The 14,456-nt window shown below is 37.2% G+C and overlaps 1 protein-coding gene across 4 annotated transcripts in view; it reads right to left on the bottom strand.

Annotated features, from left to right (window-relative positions):
- The window catches only part of TTLL7 (tubulin tyrosine ligase like 7), a 63,676-nt gene that overhangs the window by 37,023 nt on the left and 12,197 nt on the right, over window positions 1-14,456 (bottom strand). For 3 of the 4 annotated variants that reach the window (XR_008841093.1, XM_056497844.1, XM_056497845.1), the window contains exons 3-6: window positions 5,473-5,631; window positions 5,185-5,319; window positions 4,144-4,265; window positions 3,388-3,455 (exon numbers count right to left, since the gene is read on the bottom strand). Coding sequence is in view for 3 of the 4 variants with exons in the window: in XM_056497844.1 (XP_056353819.1) it covers window positions 3,388-3,455; window positions 4,144-4,265; window positions 5,185-5,319; window positions 5,473-5,497 (350 nt within the window). In the remaining variant the exon portion in view is untranslated. The remainder of the gene's footprint in view (window positions 1-3,387; window positions 3,456-4,143; window positions 4,266-5,184; window positions 5,320-5,472; window positions 5,632-14,456) is intronic. The other variant, XM_056497847.1, reaches the window with a different exon arrangement.

Here is a 14,456-nt window from a genome sequence, read left to right as displayed (position 1 = left end):
TGTCAGCCACATGTGTAGGGCTAGGACTGTAGCCAAGCCCTACTGGTATAATGGATATGCTGTCACCAAACTGTGTAGCCAACTACCCAACAAACACTCTGCAGAAACCACAATAGCTACAGCAGTACTGCATGAGCTTCAGTGCTTCTGCAGCTTCATTGTAACTATTATTCTTACAAATCCAGTTCAATGAAAGCCACTAAATATTCAGGAAAACTTTTTGAAAACAGAAGTAGATATTATAATTCTAGATTCATTTATATTGTTAAACTACTCTTCATCTGCTCTGTCTTTACAAATGTTATTACTTTGCCAACTGAGTGTCTTATCTAGGCAGAAATTATCCTATTTTTAGGCGAAAAGCAATTTCTGTGTTAGTTTAAATCTCTCTCCAGATTATTTATCATATGCATCCTGTTACATGCTAGAGACTTGTTGTTTAACTTACTCAGGGTTTCAATACACACGCTTTCTACTCATTGAATAAAGCTTCAAGATATTCCTGATATTATTTTATGACTGAAAGTATATCAGTTCCATATGTCTTTTCTTTTTAATGCATAACTGGGTGGACTACAAACACTCAATATTATGAAGTGGAATGCTTCAGCATTGTTTATAGGTTCTGGGGCTCACTAAAACTTTCAAAAAAAGAATTCAGCTCTGTTCTTTCCCTGCAGGGCCCTATTCAGAAAGGGCTTAGGAACATCATTAAGTAGCCTGTGGAATCAAGGCCTATTCCATTACAATAGCCCTATTTTTCAGCACATGGGCTGTCCACTACTATGAGTAACCACTTTTTCACTGTGCTGCTCTATCCTTCAGCCTTTGCTGTCCTTATCAGGAGGTCTGAGAAACAAACAGCAAATTATTGTTCTTCTGAGTACTATTTTAGCTCAACAAATATGGCCAGACTGTGCTCTTGATCTCAGAGTGCTTTCTGTACAAAAGAATCAATGGTGTTGAAGAAAACATAGCTTACTAAAGGAACAACCTTCAGTCTAACAATGCAGATTCCACTGCCTAAATTTCAAAATCCTCTGACTTTTCACCTATAAAAAGTTAGTGGGTAGGTATGCATGAGAATGATTCTTGGCCCACGATCAATTCATGAACCTTTTAAATACAATCAACAAAGGTGTGGAAAAAACAGTATCACATAGATGGATCTGTGCTCCTTCCCACTCAACCTGTGCACCTTCTCCCCCATTTACTAAATTCATTTTGCCACAGGATAAGCCACACTCATCCTTCACAAGAGAAGCTCTCATCTAAGAGACCCCTACAATGGTCTCTTAGGCACTTCTGTTGTTACTTTTTTCTTTTTCGTGTTCTGATTATTATCCTTGAAAATTATGCTCATGCCAGCCTTTTTTTCCTCAATTACATTCCTCTTTCCATCTGTTCCATTATTTATTGTGTTCCTACACTTTCTTTGCTGAGTTGTCTTCTTTCATACTACATGTTACTTATTATGCTGCTCCCTTCCACCTTTCTGCATGTGAAAACCACATTGTCCTGTGATTCAGAATGCCTGGGTATTGCCTGCAAAAAGAATTCCTGAAGTATTTTCCTCTCAAAGTAAGGTTGATCTGTTCTTTCACTTCATTCCCAACAATTTGCATAAAATGGAAGGGTGAAATCAATACAACAACAAACATGGAAGAAAAAAGTTTACTCTCTACCAAGTCTACCAATTCTCAATATAGTTTCATTATCCCTCAATAATAGTAATCAGTAGAATCAGTAATGGGAATAGAAAAGATAGCACACAGCAGTAAACAAGACAAGAGAATCAGGGTTTCTGCACATTCAAATTTTAAGATAGAACAAGAGCCGTAGGAAACAAAATTCAGCATTCTACAGATGAGAGCCTGCTCAACCATGTATCTCAACTGACTTATGATTTTAACAGCAGTCTCAAGGCATATCGATTTTTATAAAAATATAAATAAATTCACTGAGTTGTGAGGCCAGTATTGAGACAAAAAATACAGCTAAGCCCTGCTCTATCTACTGATATTAAGTGAAGTCACAACATAGATGTTCAACCCAGAGTTATAGTGTAAGAGAAATTATTCCCATCTTAACTATATGAACAATCTCAGCATTGAGTAACTTCACACTGTTTTGAACTCAGAATTCAGTAGGTTGAGAGAGGTATCATCCGACTGTATTTGAAAGAATGTGTGCATGATAACAAGAGTCTTTTGTCCATTTTCCATATTTTTTTAAAAAGATCACAGAACTGCAATAATACACAGGGATACCACTGTGTACCAGGCTGACTGACTGTTTCCAAGACCTCTCCAAACAGCTGCCTCCATGTGCTATCTCTTACTTTCAGTCTGACAGGGGCAGTGAAAGTGCCTGTGAAGCACCATGGACACAGAGGAGCTCTGGTCCACACGCAGGACATGGAGACACCACAACAATGCACACAATATTTGCATTATAATAGTTGCATACATTCTACATGTTATGTGTTCTAGTTACAAAACAGAAAAGGAAAATGAAATTGAAAGAGAAAGCAAGAGGAGACATCACATTAATACATTTGTGTGAAAACAAATTCAGTTCTGTTAGTAGTTAAGTTGTGTAAGTCAGGTTGAGGGCCAAAAGATTAACTCTATGAATAATTGCTCTACAAACTAATTTAGATTAAAATAAAATATTGACATATATTTACCCTCAAATCTTTCCTTAAACCAGACTATCAGATAATTATTTAGTAATGTTTTCTTATAATTCTTACTCACAGATTCTCAGCTAGGATAATTCCTCAGAACCCAGTTATTCCACTAGAGTGAGGAGAATTTGTAATTAGACAAATGAGCCTCACCAACTAATTTCTTATATAAACAGTAAGACCCTTCACATATTTTAAATTTGATACACACAAAAATATAGCTAATAATTATTTTAAACAAGTACAATCACAGAATTGGTCAGGTTGGAAGGGACCTCAGTGGGTCCTCTAGTCCAGCCTCCCAGATGAAGCAGGGTTGTCCTAAAGCACATTGCACAGAATAGACCAGATGCACTATCCAGCCAGATATAGGTTTCTTTTTCTACTTTTCTACTATTATGAGATACATACATAAGTGTAGTATGTGTTAGTTTTATTTTACAGTAATTCAAGACTCACCTACATTCTGCAATGTTTAGACAGAGATGTGAACCCACATAATATTCCACTGAAGTCAATTGGAGTAATATAGTAGCCCAATCCAGGACCAAAAAGTTATTAAAGTACTTTTAAAATTATTCTTGGTCCTCACTTAGTTTCTTAGTTAAAAAAAGACAAGCCTCAAAAGCAATAGTTCTCTATATTATTGCATTAAATACTGCAGCTGGAAAACTTCTTAATATTAAAAGAAATATTACTTAGTCATGTTTCTTGCCAGAAAATCTTTTCTGCATATCTCTCCCATTCCTGGAAAATGGTTGATTCTCTGAGGAAGTAGAAAAAAGAAGAAAATTAATTGACATTTTTTAGTTTTTCTGGCATGCCTAATTACAACCATTTAAAACATTCAACTGCATGATCAGGCAAACAAAAGTAGTGTTACATCTAATTACTTAATATAGTACCTTACACCATACTACGTATTCTTAGCAATGCTAAAGATACTGCAAGTTGTATTCTCTTCCATCAGTATAAGTGCCATTGATTTAATTTCATACATGAGATTATCATACTTTTATTCACAAAACTATCTAGAAATAAAGAATGCAAACACAAGGTAATGGCAAAAAACCAAAATATTTATTCACAGGACTGTGGAGAGAGCTCTGGCTGTTAACTTACTGCTTCAAAGCTTATGAGAAACTTATAAATGATATTTTGTATCTTCTTTAAACTGATCATTCCCACATAAAACTGGCAGAAAAAAGCATTAAAGAACAGCCCCAAATATTTACACACTAGATTCCAAGTGGTGAGAACAAATAATTCTGGAAAAGAGACTAGGATTTTAAGCTAGGCAGTGGTACACCCTTAATGCAGCCTGGTGGGTTGTGGTTTGTGTGGGTTTTTTTTCCCCTCCACAGAAATGGAACTGAGCAGTTACTGACAATTACTGAACATTTCAGAGTGAAGCAGTTTATTGAAACATGTCAAAAATCTAAACTGCCCTGTACCTGATAGTTCCGCAGCTCAGCGATCTTCTCTTGCTGCACAGCACAATCGCTCCAGATAAGATTTGCTGTCTCATCCTCATCCCGTGTTTTCACAAAGCCCATTTCTTGTATCACTACTCGCACTATGGAGAAATCACACACTTAGGGACCACCCTGAATCTCTAAAATAGATTCACTTTCAACATTTAAAAAATCAATTAAGATTTTAAACACTTCCAATATAGAAACCTTTGTCTGAGAACAACATTAGAATGGCAAGCTATTTATCTTGCAATATTTCCATCATCCTGTTGCAAACCTGCTACTACAACGTTACAGCACGTTATAGTGAGGCAGGAATCAGCACAACCACTGATGGGAACTGCAAAGAGATTCAAGGTGTTCCCCACTCATGCAGCAAAAATCCTCTGGTACAGCAGTTAGATTTAATCTTGGTTACGCCGTAAGGTAATCTTGAAACAGTGATGACTATAAGTGTCACTGCAGATAGGGGCAATAATGCTTCCTTAGACAAGGTACAGTGTTGCAAAAGCAAATGCATGCATTATTTTAATTAAAAAAAAAAAAAAAAAAAAAAAAAAAAAAGAAGAAGAAGACTGATTATGTGCCATGTATAACTCTGATTCTAGGAAAAAAGATTTTAGTACCAAACATTAAAATACAAAACATTACGAAGCCTCTGTATTAGAGTATTTAACATTGAATTTACACTGCTCAACTTTCAAGGCTTTAAGTAAACGTCCAAACCCATACATAACACATATTTAGAAGGTTCTTCCACAGCCTTCTTGATTGCCTAAGTTTTTACATTTCAAGGTAACAAGTGGGAATTAATATGAGTAACAAATGGGGATTAATAGATGCACAATATCAAAAGCTAGGAATTAAATGTTACAAGAAAAGCCCAGGTTTCTTACAAAAGAAACTCCTTCAGAAATGTCTCAGTCAGCTTGATGCAAAGTCCATTAATTCACTCCACTAATCAGTAACTCTCTCAAATCAAAGGCTATTAGGATGAAAACAAAATATGCAGCTTCCTACCAATTTCATATTTTGTGCCAGCAATATTGGCAGTGATGACTCCATTCTTCTTCTTCTTCTTCCTGACTTTTCTTTGAATTGTCCCCTTATAGGGTAATTCTGAACTCAAAGTCAGAGGAGCAGTTCCATGGTTATCTTTGAAAAACAATATTGTAACAATCAACATTTTTATATCTCAAATAATATATACAAATTAACTAAAAGTACAAACAGTACTCCATCACAATTTATAGGTACAAGCATACTGAATAATTCATAGGGTATATTAAAAATCCAAGACTAGCATACCTCCCTCATTAGGAAAGGATGGCATTATAATCTAGGATAGTGCAGAAGTAGAGTTCAAATTCTGTTCCAAGTTCTCAGTAAATGGTGAAACTGTCTAAGCCAAATTACTTAAAACTCCAGTCATGCCATTTCAGTCTCTGGTTGTAGAAAATATTAGCTCTGGAATAGATAGATACTTGTGTTAAAAAAATGTAAGAGAGACTTTGTCATAGACAAATCCTGAAAAAAAGTACACAGCAAGAAACTAAATATGAAAACACTTTTAATTGCATGTACAAAAAATTGTTTATTTTAGAAGATTGATCAAGCTATTGTAAATACAAAACTTTGTTCATTGAAGTTCAATTATTTTCTTTCTGGAAAAATAATTTTGCAGTGTTAATTTTCAAAATGAAATTATATTACTCTTTTTCTGATTTTCATTTGGGTAAGGGACTTTTTGGAGATGAAAAGAGAAAACACTGAACTCAATCAGTACTGCAACTTTCTATCTCCACAAAGCTCAATGAATAAAGAGTCATTTTAAACTACATTTTGAGTAGAAAATTAAAATCAGACATACTGTGTGATAGGTTTTCAGTACCAAATGGGAAATTACTGAAATCACACTAATAACCTGTTTCTATTTTTCACTCTTCAGTGTTTTTTAAAGCAATTGTTCAATAACCATGTGGTAACATGGCTGCAGTTTCATGACCACTTCATGACACAACAGAAGTAATTTGAAGATATTTTGCGTTGGCAAACATATAAATTTTCAGCTTTTAAAGTGAGCATTTATTTACATAAAATTATATTTTTTACATCTTTGGTCACACAAGATTCCTTTTTCTTATTTTTTTCCCTCATGAATACAGCACTACATGAAAAATCCCACTTATTAAAAAGTTTTTTAGGTCCAGCTTAAGCACATAAGAACAATGGGTTAAAATATTAAGAAAAAAACCTTGGGAATATATCTCTTCTAAACACACTGCTACATTACTTTGGGCATGCAGCACTGTTATACCAAAGTCTGCAAGGAAATAAATGCTGTCTTTGGCCAGCTGCCACAAACAAATCTAGAAGTTTTCAAAACATATATAATGTTACTGATCTTTAAAAGCTTTCATTTCTTTTCTGTAGTTATATGTGTAGCTAAAGTTCCTCACACTTTAGGTCAGTTTATATTGCTGCTTTTGGTAATTGCAAGACTTATTTAAAATAGCTCTCTAGAGAGCACAAGGGATTTCTTCTACTATAAATAGCAGAAAATTACAGCAAAGTCAAATTCAGCCATGACTTACGATGCAAAATATATGTGGTCATAAGACTGGACAAGATATGCATTAAAAAAATTACTAAAACATTAAAATCCACATTTTTTCTTTTTCTGTGTATGTACACACAGCAGAGGAGAAGAGATGTAAGTATGCTCTGGACAAGTCACCCACATTTTAAGAAAATATGTTTAAAAAAATAGATATTTTGTGCTGCAAGATCTAACTTCCTTTCAAGACAGACATTTACCCTTAACAGCCCAGTAATGAAAAAGGATAAAAAGAACAGATTATGGTTCTTTTATGACTGTCACAAATGTACCAGGAGTCAAATTCTGCTTTGTAACAAGACAAATCTCCCTCATGCCCACTTAGTGCCCCTGTGTATTTATCTTCAAAGCCCTGGAGATGTTTTATACACAGATACAATGTCAGACAGCACAAGCAGTAACCCAGCCATTTTGAAGTTTAAATGTTTGGGATGACATTATCTGAGAAGGTGGCCTGAAAGTCCTTGGGCCCACTGGCATACTAAAATTAGACACAGAGATGGGAAAGCAAAGCATTCGTCCTCCTTAAAACCGCTGAGAAGGAAAAGCAGTGCTGGGCACAGTGACTCACTGGCTACTGCGTGTTATGGGTTTCTCAGGCTAAGAATACCACCAGAGTACAAGACACGTTTAGTTCCTGGGAATAATACTGAAGTACGTCTGTTAGCCAATTAAGGACTTCTATGAATGTACAAAAATGCCTGGCAGTTGTTTCTTTGCTGTACTGAGTAAAAACTTTTAATAAATTTGGAAGAATGTTAGGAGGACTAACACTGCCCTGAGAGAAACGCCAGCCCCTTACTTGCACAGCATGATTTACAAGCTGTGATATGCTAATAAAAAACGAGCAGCTCACAGAACTTTCATTCATCTTACAATCACAGAAAATTACCTGCCCAAAGTTACTATAACACACTGTATTCTGAAGGTGGACCATAAAATTCTAAACTGCACCACACTGCTGAATTACTGCTTTTCTTTAGATAGACACTATTCTTTTCTTCTCAAAAGAATACTCTTCAGGGTCTAAATAGAATGTACCAACACTCAAGGTCTGTGACCAGTCAATTTTTAAGCACACATACATGAGTTGATGGTAAAGATTTATGGCCACCTTTAGAGTATTCTAAGGACAATTAGTAGTTCAGCCATATGGAAAACAAAGTAATGGGACTGTATTCTATACTCAAACTTACTTTAGGATTTTAACTTTTCAAAAGCACCATTTCAGACCATTAAATATTTGTATTCTGACCTAAGCTTTTATGTAATAATTCAAAATTGTTTTACAACTGCTTGACTTCTCTTTACTAGCCCAGGTTCAACCAATCATTTAATTGAATACCAAAGCACTAGCAGTTCTAAACCATTAGTTTTCCAAAATATTTTATATAGGATGCAGCCTTTCCCTTTGATCCTTTGCAAAGGGCAAACACGGTCCAGTGAAATGGGACAGTCTCACTTCACTTCCCACCATTGCAAGTGACAGATGACAGACACTGCATCTCATCTGGAGGGTACATTACCCAGAATAGTGAGCTGCTGCTGTGAATTGTAGGCTGATCCATGGGGGCAGTAGACTTCCCCCTGTTTAGACCCTCCTGCTTTGTGCATCCCCAGTACAGTAGCACGAGACGTTCCAATTCTGCAATAAGAAAACCTAACAGCACTCTGCTGAGGAAGCTGCCATCTTCCCAGGTAAACTGCATTTGTTCCTCTAACTGCCCTTAGATGACAAACCCTCTAACCAGAGGAATGGATAACTTGGCAGAGACAGAAATACATCTCCCAGAGCAATACACGAAGGGGAGGGGGCTGGAAGGAGGAGAGCGCACTGGGACAGCACTGACAGGAAACGTGGCAGTGCACAGGCCTGGCAGCCACAAACTCCTACACATCTTTTTTAATTCTATACTGCAGAAATCATCCCAAAATTACTTCATTCTCTGACCCAAGTCTTCCCCAGGCACCTTCTTCTAGCTCACATCTGATTTGTCATTATTGCCAAGCCCTACTCTCAGGTCAGAGCACAGCTGAAGGAAAAGACTTTGCAGCGCAAACTGCTCTGCAGGCAGCCTCTGCCAGTCACAGGCCAAAGCTGATGGCAGGACTCACCAGATCATGTACAGTAACAGCAGCAGCATTGTCAGGTTATGATTACATCTAATTCTGAGTCAGTTCTCACACCTGTGACAAGTTTTTGCTTATAAAACAAGCATAACCTTTAACCCACGTTCAGCTACAATAATGCAGAGGCATATCTCACTCGTAATCTACCTGAGAGACCTGTTTCTAAGAGACTGCTTTTAATAACATAGAAGAAAGCATTCTATTTTCAAACTGGAACTTTTGGAGCAAGTCAGCTGTCAGAAATCTCTGAGTTCACACTCAGGGAGAAAAGGATTGCAGTTCCTCCTGCATATACCATTTCCCTCCTGAAATCCTGATACACATCAATTGGTGAAGGTTTGTTGCTCAGCCATACAGATTCAAGGGTAGCTGAACAAAAATGGTCAACATATAAATGGAGCTATATTTGTGAAGAAGAAATAAATGCATCTTCTTCATGTTAGCACATTCTTATATAAACAAGCACTTTGACTAGAAGTGCTCTATAGAGGAAAAAAACTGAGATGTAATCTTTACAGCTGCCTGGCAAAGGTGTGAGAGTGACAGTAGGAGAGATACATTGCACACCATCCTGTCCTAGAAAGGCAAAAAAAAAAAAAAAAAAAAAAAACTAAAAAAGGATCTTTTTTCCTCCAGGGACAGAAGAGGCAGGATGCTCTTGCTGGAGAAGGAAGTGTTGCACAAGAACAGAGAACACAGCAGATGCTCAAGTCCATTTAAAGGAACAGTCTGAGCAAGATATGAGAGTGCCTAGGTAAAGAGCAGGAAACAGTGGAAAGAAGTGGGTTTCATAGTCAACAGAATGATTCTCTGACAAGTTGTAAGATATTCTAGATATTCAAAAATTCAAAGTATTTTATGCTGTTACAAAAATTAAGTGAATCATAGTAAGTTAGTAAATTGCCCTGAAAATATTATTCTGGCCTAGATTATATGCAGGTATTTTTTAACAAATCCCTCTCTAATTTCCTTGGTTATTTTCTCTAGATTACTCACAAGTGACCTCTGCCTCTCATGAACCTTCACTTCATGTCTTGATGCAGTCTGGAAAGTTTTTAATCTCTAAATAGTAATTTTTTTGTCATTAGACCCCACTCCCTTTTTTTTCCCCTAAACAGTAAGCATCCCAGAAAACGGCTTAATTAATCAGATCAAAATAGAGCAGGGAAAGTCAAATTCAAACCAAAAGTAAGGTACTGTAATTTGAGAATCTCTTCCAAACAACTCAAGTCAATGAGATTCTTCAACCTAGTTTGATCACACCAGTAACTATGAAAGCACGACTGTGCACTCTAAGAAAAAGAGACTTGATTGGATATGCACATTTGAAATTATTTAATTTGATATATTTAATTGTTCAAAATGGTAGAATCACTTGCTACAAAATACTCCATGTTCCACACAACACTCAGTGTACTGTTTGTAATGAGAATTTCCTTCCTTCTCAGCAATTGTGACACTGCTTCTTCCCAGTTTGAAAAGCTCCATGGGTTACATATTGTACATGTGCTTAACATTATATACATGAACAAAAAACAAGACTTCAGATCTTAATCCACGGCACATATGACAAGACCTCTCAAAGACAGCTAACATCCTACCAAGGTACAAAAATGGATTGCCAGGGTAATTTCCTGAATTCCTTGGGTACAGATAAGTACTCACTCATCAACAGTGGAACATTTTAGAACAGATTTTCAAACCAGCAGACTGCTTTCCTCTGAGCCCATTAGTGCAATTTACTCAGTGCTGTCACAAGCGTTTGGAAATACAGAGGAGCTGGAAGGAAACCCACAAAGCTCCTGACATAAGGAGCTTTTACAGTGAAATGGAGACACACTGGAGATACAGTTACAGAACTGGGCAGGTGACCACGGGGATGGAAGGACACTGCTGCAATCCCCACTCTTCACTTGGCTGGAAAATTAAATTAACAAAAACTTCACAGAAACAGGAAAAATAAAGATGTGAACATAGTCTTCAGAGCATTGACCTAGCAAACATCTGAGTTCTGGGTTTGATTTTCAATCTATCATTTAAGTCAATTACCCTTAGATCTTAGAGTGTGGAAGTCTAGACACACTGTAGTGAGGGGTATGCTATTGATTACAGTTATGCAAACCTATAATCTACTGTTGTTCTGGAATTAGGATATAAAATGCAGATTCAAAATGAGATTAAGAAATCAACAAAAATTATAATAGAGAAAAATTCCTTTTAGTACCATGCTCAACAAGATAATAACAATTTTCAGTAATGAAACTGCAGAACTAAAAGCCTCCCACCCCATCCTGATTTTTTTAATATATGGCCTTATAAAATGTATGTTGAAGTGTTCCTGCTACAACAAGCATAGCGACCAGTTTTATTGCTACATGTGCAAAGAACAATTTGGGGGCAAGTTCTCACTCTTACAGAAATTCTATATGCAAAAAGTAATCTTTATTTTGAGGCTTGATATGCCAAAGTGATTGTTTTTAAAAGGCTATCTGTCAGCTGTCTTAAAATTGCATGTGATTAGGGCTTGTTTCAAAATATTCTGAAGTCAAACAAAGTCCATTAATTTAAACATCCTTCATTCCAACCATCAAAGAGATGAGACATTTATACAGCAGTTCTTTCAGATAAACAGAATGTACAGAGTTCCCAGATATTTGATTTGCTAAATGTATAGATACAAGCTACAAAGGAATACAAACAGCATAATTTACACAACTTTTTTCAAATCATGCTATTTCGTAATACAATTCTCTGAACTAATTTATCTGAATGGACAGCATTTCCAAAGCTTCTAACACTTCCCTAAACCACCAAACCAACCAAGCAAGCCAAGCTATAGTATGTTATCCTAAATGGCTGGAGGCTGGCCAGGAGATGACCCTGCAGGGCCAGCTCCAAGGCTCAGCAACACACAGTGGCACAGAGCCCCAGGAGCTTTGCAGTGTTAGCTCAGGGGAGATTTTACTTTGGTCTTCTCCCGACCTTGCACTTCACAGCTTTAGATTGAAAATTTTCATTGTTTAGTTCCACAAAATTTCTATGAAATGAGAACTACAGAGTGCCTGATTCAGAAAACAGGAAATAGATTAGAAGATGTTAAAATGTTGGAAGTTTCACATCACAGTTTCACAGGCATTAATCACTTCCTACTCACAAAATACAGTGATCACAATTGAGCATAGAAGGAATTTTTTTATTTTCAGGGTTGTCTTGAAATAATATTGCTTCTTTTTGTATCCATCCATTTTTCGAAATGAAACTTCAAGTCACTGGCCAAATTTAAATCCATGTCAAATCTTTCAAATCTGAAGATTGATTTTCTGTTTAAAAAATGACCTCCAAAGTGTCTTTCATAGCAGAGCACACAATGTGACTATCTGTTAGCTCATTCTCACCCTTCAAAAGCCCTTTCTAATGTGATAACATATTTCAGACTGTTAGCAAATTGAGTACTATAGAGTTTCATAGTTATGGTTTAAATATTGAACGAGGGCCATCAAAGAAAATGAGACCAAATTAGAAAACTACGGTAAAAGGTCAACAGTTGAATCTTTTACTTGTTCAGTAAAACATAAAAAATATATTATTTGACAAGGAAAGAGAAAAGAATTTGCATGACTTACAAATCAATAATTCAAAAATAAAATGCTGTGAACTTTAAATAAACATTAATTAGCATTGAAAATGGCAAGGGGAAATATTGATGAAATAGTTCAAACACGCAAATGTAACAATGCTTTTATACACTAAAACCTAAATTTCAGAAAATACATATCTCTGTCACTTGCTGCTAAAAAAATAGCAGCTTTCATGTTCTATTCTCTGCCAGCAAAAAGCAGAGACAATGCACAGATCTTGTACTACTTCTTCACCACTTCACAAAGTGTCAACACCATAAATCTGTCATCAGGACATTTCACTAACTCTGGAACATAAAGTATTCGTATCCCCTGATCACAGTAAGTTCCACTGAATACTGCTGAATGGAAGCCAAACTCTATTTATTATAGAACCATTATATACAATAATTTTTATATTATATATATATATTTGAAAGGGTTTTATATAAATATATTATGCTACATACAACCATTCCACCTTCATTCAAAACAGCATTGGCGTGCTGTAGGCATTTCTAGCCTAGAAACACACACACAAATAGAGCATCATCCACCCCAGCTCTGCAAGCGACAGCTGAGTGGCTGCATATCCATGGCCACAGGAGGGCTGGACCCCTGTCACCTCACAGAATCACAGAATCTTTGGATTGGAAGAGACCTTCAAGATCATTGAGTCCAACCTGTGCCCTAACACCTCAACTAGACCATGGCACCGAGTGCCACATCCAGTCTTTTTTTAAACACATGCAGGGATGGTGACTCCACCACCTCCCCAGGCAAACAATTCCCCAGCCTATAATGTTGCAGGGGGTTACTGTGGCCAAAATGTAGGATGCAGCACTTGGATTTATTAAACTTCATCCTACTGGACTCTGCCCATCCATCCAACTATTCCAGCTCTCTCTGCAGAGCCCTCCTACCTTCCAACAGATCGACACATGCTCCCAGCTTAGTGTCGTCTGCAAATTTACTAATGGAAGACTTAATACCCTCATCCATGTCATCAATACAAATATTGAACAGGACTGGCCCCAGCATAGACCCCTGAGGAATATCACTGGTGACTGATCCCCTGCTGGATGCAGCACTGTTCACCACCACTCTCTGGGCCTGGCCATCCAGCCAGTTCTTAACCCAGCAAAGAGGGCTCCTGTCCAAGTCACGGGCTGCCAGCTTTTCAGGGAATGCTGTGAGAGACAAAGGCCTTGCCAAAGTCCAGGTGCACAACATCCACAGCCTTTCCCTCGTCCAGCAGGCGGGTCACCTGGTCATTAAAGTAGACCAGGTTGGTCAAACACAACCTACCCCTCCTAAACCCATGCTAGCTGGGTCTGATACCCTGGCCATCCTGTAAGTGCTGTGTGATGGCACTCAGTATAAACTGTTCCATTACCTTACTGGGTACAGAGGTCAGGCTAACTGGCCTATAAATGAAGCATTCCCTTGAACCAAACAGCACAAGGACATCTGTTTGCTATGTGTTTAGGACCGAGTGCAGGAAGCCACACTCACTGATGGACTGACACACACTAAGGGCCAACACTGTGGTGAGACAGCCATGGCCTCGAATAAATGAAACAGCTATGATAATGTTCCATAATTATTCTGTGTTATAATAATATGGAGGGGTGACATTAACATTGTGGGTTTGATAGGAAGAAAGGTAAACAAGAGAGAGATAGAAGAGGCATTTGAGTTGTGGCACCCGTGGGAGCATCTCTGCTCTGCTTTTGATTTTGCAGTGTGCAATCCATGCTCTTCATTACAGCATGTCAGCACACACCAACAGCCATCTCTGGGTGCTTTAAATTGTGTACACCACACACTAACCACTGCTCCTTTCTTTTTCTATCATTCACTTCTCAAAAGATTACTTTCTCTAGTAAGTGCTAGAGGCCTTAGGGATCTACAAGATAGGACAATTT

The sequence above is a fragment of the Oenanthe melanoleuca genome, chromosome 8 (assembly GCF_029582105.1).
Source record: "Oenanthe melanoleuca isolate GR-GAL-2019-014 chromosome 8, OMel1.0, whole genome shotgun sequence".
Lineage (NCBI taxonomy): Eukaryota > Metazoa > Chordata > Aves > Passeriformes > Muscicapidae > Oenanthe > Oenanthe melanoleuca.
This window is presented reverse-complemented; position numbering and strand designations above follow the sequence as displayed.